General features: G+C 33.0%; 1 protein-coding gene across 1 annotated transcript in view; it reads left to right on the plus strand.

Moving 5' to 3' along the window:
- KCNN2 (potassium calcium-activated channel subfamily N member 2) overlaps positions 1 to 11,575 on the plus strand; it is a 200,741-nt gene extending 189,166 nt beyond the window's left edge. The window contains exons 6-8 of the mRNA XM_001370055.5: positions 2,896 to 3,023; positions 9,510 to 9,579; positions 10,980 to 11,575. Of these exons, the coding sequence (XP_001370092.3) occupies positions 2,896 to 3,023; positions 9,510 to 9,579; positions 10,980 to 11,267 (486 nt within the window). The 3' untranslated portion in view covers positions 11,268 to 11,575. The remainder of the gene's footprint in view (positions 1 to 2,895; positions 3,024 to 9,509; positions 9,580 to 10,979) is intronic.
- Positions 11,576 to 12,168: the final 593 nt, after the last annotated feature.

Consider the following 12,168-nt stretch of genomic DNA (forward strand, 5'->3'; position numbering starts at 1 on the left):
ACATTCCTTCTCAGCCTCTTTTGAAGCCTCATCATCTATTCATTGTCCCTAACTATAGGTTCTCCTAAAAATTCTTGCCCTCTTCTTTTCTCTGCCTACACTCTTGATGAATTCCCAGTTGCCATGAGTTTATTTATTATCTCTGTGCAAATGATTCAGAAATAGAGTCCCAGACACTGCCCTAAGTTTCACTCCTGTATCACAGATTGCAAAGTGGACATCTCGAGCTAGATATCCCTTATTCATTGCAAATACAATATATTTAAAACAGAAATGATCCTTAACTCCCAAATTCTAGCCTTACAGACTTTACTATTTCTTCTGAAGGTCTCACCATCCTGATAGTCCCTTCAGTTCATATAGTTGGCATCATCCTCAACATCTCACTCTCCCTTACCCCACAAAACCAATCAGCTGTCATTTTGCTATTTCCAGCTCTTCAACATCTCTTGCATCTGAACTGTTTTCATTCACACAGCCATTACTTTAATTCAGCATCTCATCAATTTTTATATAAATGATTGCAATGTGTTGGTATCTTTATTTCATATCTCTTACAATTAATATAGTGCATCCTAGCACAGTTGCTTCCAAAGATTCCAAAGATCTCACTAGGTGACTTCCCTATCTAATTAAATCGAATGCCTTCTATTGCCTCTGGGTCAAAGGTTCTTAACTTAAAGTCTGTGAACTTTTTTTTTAGTATTCGGATAACTGCATCTCAATATCATGAATCATTTCCTTTGTAATACTTTGTATTTTAATTTATTTTGTACATCTGAAAATCCCATTCTGTGAAGGAGTCCATAGGCTTTAACAGACTCCCAAAGAAGTCTAGGATAAAATAGACATTATTTTTAGCTTTGAAAACTTTACACAACCTGTTCCCAATCTATCTCCCAAGCTTTATTGGCTAAGAATCTCCTCCCACATGTGATAATCCAGCCAAACTAGCCTTCTTAAGGCTCCTCACACATGGCATTGCATCTCCCATTTCTTGCCTTTGCACTGGCCATCTCCTCTACGTGCTCCCTCACTCTATGCCTCTAATGCATTCCCTCCTGAGCTCTGCCTTAAGCCCTATCTTCTGCATGAAGTTTTCCTAATAATTTCACTTGATACTGCTCTCTCTCCCAAACTGCTTTGTCTTTAAGAGATCTGCATATATTAATATTTGTTCACTTTATATTTATGTCTCCCCCCATTAAATGATAAGTTCATTTCAATTTGGGATTTTTTCATTCTTTGTAGAAATATCTCCAGGTCCTAGCATAGTGCCTAGCATTGCCCCAAATAAAAGGCTTTTTTGAATAATGAGTCTGTTATTTGGTGCATTCGCTTTGATTTCATGTAATCTCCAAATTTGATAAGTAAGCACAAAAAACTATGCTGAGATGTTCTAACTAGTCTTAAGGCCAAATCAAATAAAAGGAATATTTCCAAAGAAAATCCTTTTGAAAAACAATATACCAGTCATTTCCTAATGCTTGGACCTGCAAAATAGTTTCACATAATTAGTCATCTCACTAGTTTGCACAGTTACCAAGTACTTTGGGTTCTTAGACTGTGTCTGAAAAGATAAGTTCTCTTTTACCCCTGAGCATAATGATGCCTTTCAAATTGATCATTTATCAATTTAGGGTGATAAATATTAGAGAGTTAAGGGACATTAAACACCAACTAGTCCAGTCTCTTATTTTGTGAAGGAGGACACAAACCCAGACACATAAAGTGTATTGGTAATTAGTGACAGAACCAGAATTCAAGCACATTCCTCTTCATTGCTTATTTTCTTTTCTACTACCTTCCTTAAGAGGCAATTTTCGAACTTTAATTCATTCCTTACCCTCATCCATCCCATATAGAAAATTCATTGTTCTTCATATTAAGTAAACTTTTAACTTCTCATGCTAGCTATTAAAAAGTCCAAAAAAAGCTAGGATTTAGAACTGGAAGTACCTTAAAGACCACCCAATCCAATCCTTTCATTTTACAAGTTAAAAAAAAAATTCAAAGATACACAACTCCTGAATAGCAATACCAAAAACTGAAATTACATCTTCTGATTACAAATGCAGAACTGCTTTTCTGCTCTACCACACTGAAATTAGATGAATGACAGGCTTTCCCTTTTATTCATAGTTTTTTAAGATTTTAACCAAAAAAAGTAATTGATTTAGTGCCATTAATAAAATATAAATGTATATTTAAATTATCATTATCCATTCAAGGAAAATTATCATTTGTGTGATATATTAAACAGTAATACTGAGCAGACCTGAAAGTTTTTATCCTTACCTTATAGTTTTGGCAGTTTGCTTTTTTTCTTTAAAGAAACAAGTAATATAGGAAAACAATCACAGTACAAGGTGGAAACATAATAATTTCTTGATAAGATTATAAAGAGAATTAAAAGGATTAGCAAAGGGGAAAACATCAACAAGGGAAAAACAGAAAATGGTGGAAAACTTCCTTTTGTATGTTTTTAGAGATATATCTACCTAATATAAATAGAATCTCAACACTTTGGTTTGGAATCTGGGTTTGTCCCTTAATATTTTGCCACTTAATACCTTTATATTTCTAGATCTAAGTTCCTTCATCTATAAAGCAAAGGGATCACATACGAACTATATGATCTCTATAGGCCCTTCTAGTACTTACTCTTATGATCTTACGGTAGTTAATGTTTTCATACTAGAAAGCTAAAAAATCTTTCTAATGTTGCATAGAAAGAATTCATTAAAATTTCTGTGTTTCTAATTATTATTTTGCATGCAATAGTAAATCTGTGTAGCAGACAACTCATCAAAATGATTTTTTTGAACAAGGTCCTCCTAGAAAAGTAGTAGAAGATATTGATTTTGTGAACTTGGTCTTTTTCTTTTTACATAGGTGAAAAATGCAGCTGCCAATGTACTCAGGGAAACATGGCTAATTTACAAAAATACAAAGCTGGTAAAAAAGATAGATCATGCAAAAGTAAGAAAACATCAGCGTAAATTCTTACAAGCAATTCATCAGTAAGTAGTAATTTTTCTCCCATTCTGCTCTTGTATCTGTCAACTTATAATAGGGGGAAAAAGTTTTTTCCAGAGGGCATTAAATAGCAATTTTTAAAACCCTAAGCAATTTGTAAATTCCTTGCCTACTTGAGAAATTCTATATCAATTCATTGGTAGGAATAACAATTTGATGTATTAATGGATGCGTAACTTAAGGCTTTCATTTCATGTGTTACATTTTCAAATTATTGCTATAGCTACTGTTGAGATTTTATTGCCTAACAAAGCATATGAATCTTTGTCATTTGATCTTTGAGATTTCGGCTGGATCTATGTGACACCAAACATCTGGGTAAAAGAAGAAATCTTCAATAAATTTTCTGAATTGAATATAATAACATAATGCCAAGCCCTTGGTTATTAAGAAACATTCATATAATTTATTTTTTCAACTTTTATCCAGATTATGATCTCACCTAAACATAGCCTTAATATGGTTTTATATACTTGAATCTTTGCTTAGCAGTCTCTTGCAATTATACTGATGTTAAAGAGAATGTTTACATTTGGTTATATTCTCATCTTATAACTCAAATTGAATTTCAAGAGATACCTATATAAGATTTGCTGGTGCATTGGAGGCATTAGTTTTTAGGACTCAGGGAAGGTCTTCCCAAGGCTGGCTGCATCATTACTGTATGGATTTCTCTCAGGGAAAAATATGACTACATTTGACTGTAATATTTTATTTCCTTTTACTTCATTACATCCCCAAGAATTTGGAGTAGATGGTGTTTCTTACCTTCTGGGATAATTTATTTTACAAAGATCGAAAGTGTCTTTTCTAACATCACCCAGAAAGAATTATTGAAGAAAAAGACTTTTTGATTCAGTCTCTTCCTCTGGTTTAGGTATTAGACCTTTTGTGTTTCCTTAAAAACTCTGTCAAAGAGAACAAACTTTTGGAATTTTCTTCTGATTATTTTCACTAATTTTTCTTAGTGACAGTATCACTAAGATTTTGTTGGAGCTTTACAATTCACTCACACTTTTGTGTACCTCTCTTTCCCATCAATCTTTTTATTTTTTTTTTACCTATACAAACACTTTTTTCTGTTGGTTATATATTGTTCATGTGTTTAAAGAGTGGATAGGCCTGTATATGTTTTTTTTTTTTCCTTATGGGTACTTGCATATCAGTGAATGTAATGAACAAAGTATATCCATATGTATTGTATAGTGTGTATCTATATTGGTGGGAGAATTCTGCCTTCATAACATCTCTCATGTGTGCCTTCTTTCCTCTGAAACTGTCATGTCTCTGGTGCAGTCTCCCATCATCTCATACCTGGACTATTGCAATGGCCTGATCACTGTTCTCCTTTTCTCAAATCTTTCCCTACTCTATTCCATTCTCCACTCAGTTGTCAAATTGATCTTCTTAAAGCACAAGTTTGACCATGTCACCCCACACACACACCCTATTCAGTAAATTCCAGGGACTCCCTCTTATACTCCAAGATCAAATATAAAATACTCTAACTTTTAAATGCCTTCATAACTTGCCTCCTCTCCACCTTTCCAATCTTCTTAGACTTATCTCATCCCCACATACTCTGTGATCCAATGACACTGGTCTTCTTTCTGTTCCTAGTACAAAACATCCTGTCTCCTAAGTTTTTTTGTGAACTTTCACCCATGACTAATATTCTTGCCTGGCTTTCCTGGGCTCCTTAAAGTCTCAAATAAAAACCTACTTTCAACCAGAAGCCTTTCCCCAAATCATTGTTTCTAATGCCTTCCCTCTTAGAGATTTAAAAAGTCTCCTCCTTCTCTATCCTGTTTGTACATAGAATGTTGTCTCCCCAATTAGATTGCGAGCTCCTTGAGAGCAGGGACTGTTTTGTTGCCTTTCTTTGTATCCTCAGCACTTAGCACAGTGCCTGGCTCATAGTAAGTGCTAATAAATGCTTGTTGACTGACTGACTGACTGATTAGAGCATATGAAGATGCAGAGGCAGGTCTGGAAAGGTAAGTATTAGCATTGTGTGGAATGCAAATTTTGTTCATGAATGGATATCATTACAAATAAATATATGCATATATGTATACATGTGTAAACATAAACTCATATAAACCAAACTATATAAAAGAGATTTTGGAAAGCATAATCCAAATAATACTAATCCTAAAAGTATTAACAAATATTATTAAGATTATCTTAATAGTATTATGGTATGCCATGATTGTGATAGAAGGATCTGAGAGAATCCTATTACCTTTTGTCCATATCAGACATTGTCTACACTGTTGTTTCTATATAAATTTCCAACATTTTGAATAGAACTTTAAGCAATTTTCAAATAATATAGATCTTATTCTCCTAATTGATATTATGCTTATGATTTTCCTCTGGCTATTCCTAGGTTTCTCTCTCCCCCTTTTTAGGGAAACCATATTTTTATAGGGAAACTATATTTTCAAGAAATGTTCAATTGTGGGTTTATAAGTATGTTTAAAAATATTTATTCTGACAATATGTGGTAATCTTATTTTACTTAAAGTTTTGAATGTTTTTTAAGAGAACAAAGCTTGATTCTTATGGCAAGATCTTTGATTGATTCAAATCACAGTGAGCATTTAGAACCTGATAGTCATATGAGTATTAAAAATTAATTTGTTTGATTTGTTCTGATTTTTTACTGTTTTGTAATTCCTCCAGTACAACTTTATTTGCTAATTTTTACAAATCAAATGTTTTTTTGCTAAGGCTATTTCTCTTCCACTCCCTATCTCCTATATCTTCTTCCTCAACACCCTTAAAACTTTTCCCACTTCTCAATAATTGACCTCTTGATTTTTTCCATTTATTTATTTTTTTAATTTTTAAATTTTAAATCCTTGCCTTCTGCCTTGAAACCAATACTAAGTATTGGTTCCAAGTCAGAAGAGTAGTAAGGCCTAGGCAATGGGGATTAAGTGACTTGCCCAGGGTCACAAAGCTAGGATGTATCTGAGGTCAGATTTCAACTCAGGGCCTACCATTGAGGCTTGGCTCTCAATCAACTGAGCTATCTACCAATCCCCTGCCATTTAATTTTAAAAGAATTTTCAATAATACAATTTGTCTTTTGGATTGACAGATCCATGCCTTGGGTCTATTAAATTTATGATGTTCTTATTCTTTCTAATGGTGATTTTGATTTTTAAATTTATCATTTTATGATCCTACTTGTATCCCTATGAATAATTATGAATCTTCCCATAGATAATAGGAACTTCCCATAGATAATAGATAGATAGATAGATAGATAGACAGACAGACAGAATGATAGTAGATCAATATATTTAATATACATATATGTATGAAATAATTATCTTGCTCTCAAAAACCAAACTTCTCAAGAATTCAAAATGAATTAAGATGTGTGAAAATACTAAAATAAAATTTCTGTGATAGTTTTGAATGTGTTCCATTAAATCAAATCACATATTAATGGTGCTCACCTTCAATCTAAAATACCTCATAGAATTCTTTCTAATACCTATTCATGTATAAAAGATACCAAGACATCTTTATTTTTAAATTTTCTTTTATAAATGAAAACTGGATAATTCTTTTCCATTTTCAGACCCACTTGCCTTGAATAATCACTGTAACAATGTTCATAGTAAGAACTTTTAGGAGAATTTGCTACATGAAAGGGAGATTTCTGTGAGGGTGGGGGGTGTGGCATAGTAATGTGGAAATACTGATGGAGTATAAAATATAAACACAAGAGTTTTGTTGAATCTTATGAACCTGCAGAATTAGTGCAGAACCTTCCAGCTTATAAATTGACCCCCCTCGTGTCCATCTGAACACCTTCCTATATTCTTTTGTTCCAATATATTTTACAGTTTCTTTTCTTTTGTTTTGTCTTTTTATTTCAACAAAATGAAAATAGAGCTCGGAAGTAAGTTGTATGAGCTGCTCTGCTCAACATTTGCAGAATTTACTACCGTCTGCATGCAACCAGCAGATCCTTTATTTGTGAAATTTCAGTAGTCTGATTGCTACCATAGAAATGTGATCCAAATTCATGGTCTTTTTCTGTGATAAGTGAAGTTCACAAGGAAGGAATCCACATATTTCTTACTCTTCTCTTCCCTCCCCAATTTTTTTACTTTGAGGGGGAAAACCCAAAACATAGAAACCTGCATGTTACCTTTTATTCTGGCAGCTGCAGCTAAAGTAATGACATTTCCCATTAGATCTTTAACATGATAGAATTAAAAATAGCAAGTCAAGGTCAAGAGTACTTAACATTTTAAGCAAAGTTCAGTTCATTTATATGTATATTAACCTTTCCAAGCACTGTGAAAAAATGTAATGGACAAAATTCTACTTTAAAAAAATATATATTCTCTTGTCTACAAGATCAAATAAGCACCATCTCTTGGTTTGTAAAATACTAAACTGATGGTCTCTGATTTTTCCATGGTCTAAGGGCATAGTTATCCATCTCTTCAACATAACTTCAAAAGTGTAATAATTAAACTGTATATTAATTAACAATAATTAAACTGTGTATCTAAAGCCATATGAATTTCCTAGTTCCGTTATAAAACTTCATAGCTGGAAGGGAACTAAGATGATGATGGTAGTGATGGTGGTGATTATAATGATGACAGATAATAATAGCAACCACAGTGCTTTAATATTTTTAGAAAGTACTTTACATATGTTTTCATTTGATTTTAGAAAGCATTCAATCTATCTCCTTGTTATACAAATGAAGAGGCAATTTGTTCAGTTATATATAATATATATAACTATAATCCAGGTTTCCACCCTCCCAATCTAGCACTCTCTTTGCTTTGTACCATATTGCAAATCTATACTGAACTTAATGATTTAGCATTTTTTAAAAGTTTACATAAGGTTAGAATAAAAAATATCTACTGCAATGATACATAGGATTTGGGGGGAAAATAATATTTTGAAATCTTCTGTTCAGAACAAAGGTTCTAAACACATTTTTGGATCATGGCAACCTGGTATGGACCCCTTCTCAGAATTAGATTTTTAAATATATAAAATATGCAGAATTACAAAGATAACCACTTTTACTGAAATACAGTATCAAAATATGCTTAAAGAAATTCACAGAGTTCATGTTAAGAATTCCTACTTGAGGGTTTTGTTTCTAACATTCCATCTTTAACCTTTTGGAATGAAAAGTTATACCATATAATATAATTTCAGTTCAAGCCAAATTGGTCTGGTTTCAAATGAATTTATGAAGAAATCTCTTATGCTCTCAATGAAAAGTAAAATGACCTAAAATTATTAGATTGTTCTTTAATTATGTCTTAACTATTCAAAGAATATATTGCCACAATGGGGCAGTAATGATGATATATGAGAGATTTTGGTTTCAAAGATAGAGAGTTAAAGGAATTTTCCACTTTTGCCTTAGAAGCTAAAGATTTTCCAGTGTAACTCTTTATCTACCTTAATATAAAAATTTAAGTAGCTTAAACTACTCTTTTTTAAAGCCTTATTGAACTTATAAAGTATGAGTAAATAGATGATGATAAAAAATAGTACACTGTATACTGCAGTATAAGCCTAATTGATAATACAATAGGGTGTTACTTCTTTGAAATGCCAAGAAAATGGTGTTAGAGAGATTGTCCCAATTAATTGTTTTCCAATAAATATCATATACTCTAAGTCAATTTCTCATCCATTGCTTTTTTTTTTTAAAAGGTTGCTTTTCACTTCAAGGTATACCTAAAAACAAGATTGAAAAAATACTGCATTTCATTTAAAAATATTTTTCCTCAAAGCATCACCTTTAAAAAATATTATACATACTAATTTGAAAAAAGGTAGTTTTTCCACCTCTCAAATTTATTAGCAATTAGAAGAAAATTCAAGAGAGTGAGGAAAAAAGTAAAAGATTTATGAACATTAGAGTTTTAATATGCTGCTGGTTGAATAAAAGTTGTGTTTAAAATTAATAAGAATCTCACTTATCACTGTGTTTTCATCAGTCCAAATGCCTATCCCAATCCATTCCAGACTAAACAGGGCTAATTATTGTATCTGTTCATATGGGCATAGGAAGGTGCTGAGTATAACACCAATAAAACCTCAGTTGCTTTATGTGTTTCTTCCTATGTCTATTTGTCATGATACTGAAGCTTCAAGGAATGATGTGGCTTTCTCTCATATGAATAAATCCTTATTACCCCCTTTCAAATACAACTTAAACCACATGGTGGATAATAGTCCTGAGGACATCACATTTCTTGCTCTTCTTTTTTTTTTGTGGTGTTGAAGAAGCATGCTTTTCATTATACCAGATACATAACCAATTTTTGACTTTCCCCCAAATATTCAAGGCATTCATGCAGTTACTTGCTCTTGTTATTTTTGTGCATGCTTTTGGGGAGGAAAAGGATAAATGAAAGAAAAAGGAAAAAGACTATCTGACTTTAAATTTTACCCCTTAGATTAAGAAGTGTGAAAATGGAACAGAGGAAGCTAAATGAACAAGCAAATACATTGGTGGACCTGGCCAAGGTAAGTCAACACATTCCTTTGCCAAAAGCCAGACCTATTTTCATGGCCCTCTAGTCTGAATCTGAAGTGTTTTGTCAAGGGGGAACCAGACAGAATTCAATATAATGGCATTTATCATTTTTATAAATAACTTGGATGCCCATAAGTAATTCAGTCCTAGGCAAAACAGTGTTGCCTGTCATCATTAGCCTAAGATATCAAGAGTAGGATTTGGTAGATGAATTTTATTAGGGATACCTTGTGTCCAGTGATGTTTTGTAGGTTTTTTAGAAAAAGGAAAAAAATTAAAAGTAACTTCCCACTTAAACTATTGTGAGGCTCTCTTTCTCAGTCCTGAAGTCCATTTTTGAGTTTATAGCTCTGTTTGCATATAGGCAGTAGATAAGGAGCAACTGGAGATTAGAGAAAGAAATGACAGCTTGGATGATCTCTAAGAGAAGATAAGGGGGTAAGAATAAAGATACATGTAAAGGAATTGGCCTTGACGAGAAAGAACATTTCCTCATTAGGATGGAACAAAGAGGGATGTCAGGGGGTTATAAAATGAGGAAGATAGGAGAAAAGTGAAATTTCCAGTAAATGGTTTTGACTTTCTCCATAAGGAAATCATATAAAAGCTACTGCCTAGAGAGATAAAGGGATTTACCCCAAATTAACCAAGTAGTAAATAGCAGAGGTAAGGTGAAGAGGTGAGATTCTTGCTTCATATCCAGAGACACTTCCAAGGCATGAAGAAATTTTTGATGACTTTTTTATTCTTTTGATTTTTTAAATTAGAATTCATTAGTACTCAATGGTCACACTCATTTGTTTTTGCTTTAGAATGTTATTTGGTTAATTTTTTGCTTTGCTTCTCTGAATCTAATATTTGACATTATGTTTAATAAACATTGCCTGAATAGATCAACAAATGAAATAATAATAGTTGCTAGCATTTAGGTAGCACTTTCAGTTTTATAAAACTCCTTAACAAATAACTCACTTTATCTTTGTAACATCCCAAATAGATAGGCACTGTTATTATTCTCGTTTTACAGATGAAGAAACTTGAGACAAACACTGGTTAAGTGATTTGCCCAAAGTTACATAGTAGTAAGTGTCTGAGGCAAGACTTGAATTCATATCTTCCTGACACCAGGTCCAACACTGCCTGCCAATAAATGAATGATAGAATAAATGAATGGAGAGAGAAAGAGAGATACAGAGAATAGGGACAGGGTGTAGGGAGACTGAGACCGACGAGACAGAAAGACAGAGTGCCTTTTCCCCATTGTTAGGCATCATACCAAAAGGGGGGCTTTACTAGTCTAAGTATTTGGTATTCATGCACTCTCAGGGTCAAGGAGGGTGACGCCCTCTCTTCATACTGTTTATGTATGTATCGTATTCTTCTTTTTCAGACCCAAAGCCTCATCTGTGACATGGTTTCTGATCTAAATGAAAGAAGTGAAGACTTTGAGAAGAGGGTTGTTACCCTAGAAAATAAATTAGAGACTTTGATCGGTAGCATTCAAGCCCTCCCTGTACTAATAAGTGAAACAGTCAGTCAGCAGCAAAGGAAGTTCATGGAAGCTCACATGCAGAGCTTGAACCTGGAAGGTTCCCACAGTGCAGATCGATCTCGGTCCTTGAGTCGGAGAAGGAGGTCCTCCTCTACAGCACCACCAACTTCATCAGAAAGTAGCTAGAAGAGAATAAGTTAACCACAAAATAAAAGACTTTTTGCCATCATATGGTCAATATTTTAGCTTTTATTGTAAAGCCCTATGGTTCTAATCAGTGTTATCTGGGTTCTGATGTCAGAATTCTGGGAACCTGAACACAATGTTTTAGGCCAAAATGAGTGAAAACTCTATTCTTTTCTTTCAGATGCACAGAGAATGCACCTATTATTGCTATATAGATTGTTCCTCCTGTAATTCTACTAACTTTTTATTCATGCACTTCAAACTTTACTACTACAGTATATAATATAATAAAAAGGTTAATTTCTGCACATATTGGCTTTATCATTCCAACATAAAATTTTGGAATATGAGATTTTTGGCATTATCTTCAAATGCAAATGGTCAGTGAGAAGAGTTATATACCAATAACATTCATGTCCAAATTTCAGTCTATTGGGTAAAAGAAATTCAATTCCTTGGTGCACTATTCATTCAAACAGAACATACAATAAGGTCATTAACACAGCCACCTTTCCATTTGTAGAATTAATGTTTCGGACTAATTTGCAAGGTAATTGCACTTTTATCATAGCAACAATGTCACAAAGAATTTGACTTATCCATTTGTTCCCAATTCCATAGAAGATTACCCTAAATTCATTACATTCATAAATGTAATTGTAAAGTTTTAACCTTTCAAGGCCTGAGCATAAATAATAGGCATTTCATGACTTCCCTTTTATTCAATGATCATGGTCTATATTTCTTTCACATAGCATATGCTTAATAGTAGAGTCAATATAAAGGGTGCTTTCATTTTCTTAGACCCATTTTAACCATAACTTGCCATAATTACATTCTCTAGATCTGAAATAAATTGGAAACATTTTTATTCATGTTTCTAAAATAAAATACTTTTCAG

The sequence above is a fragment of the Monodelphis domestica genome, chromosome 3, assembly GCF_027887165.1.
Source record: "Monodelphis domestica isolate mMonDom1 chromosome 3, mMonDom1.pri, whole genome shotgun sequence".
In the NCBI taxonomy this organism is placed as follows: Eukaryota; Metazoa; Chordata; class Mammalia; order Didelphimorphia; family Didelphidae; genus Monodelphis; species Monodelphis domestica.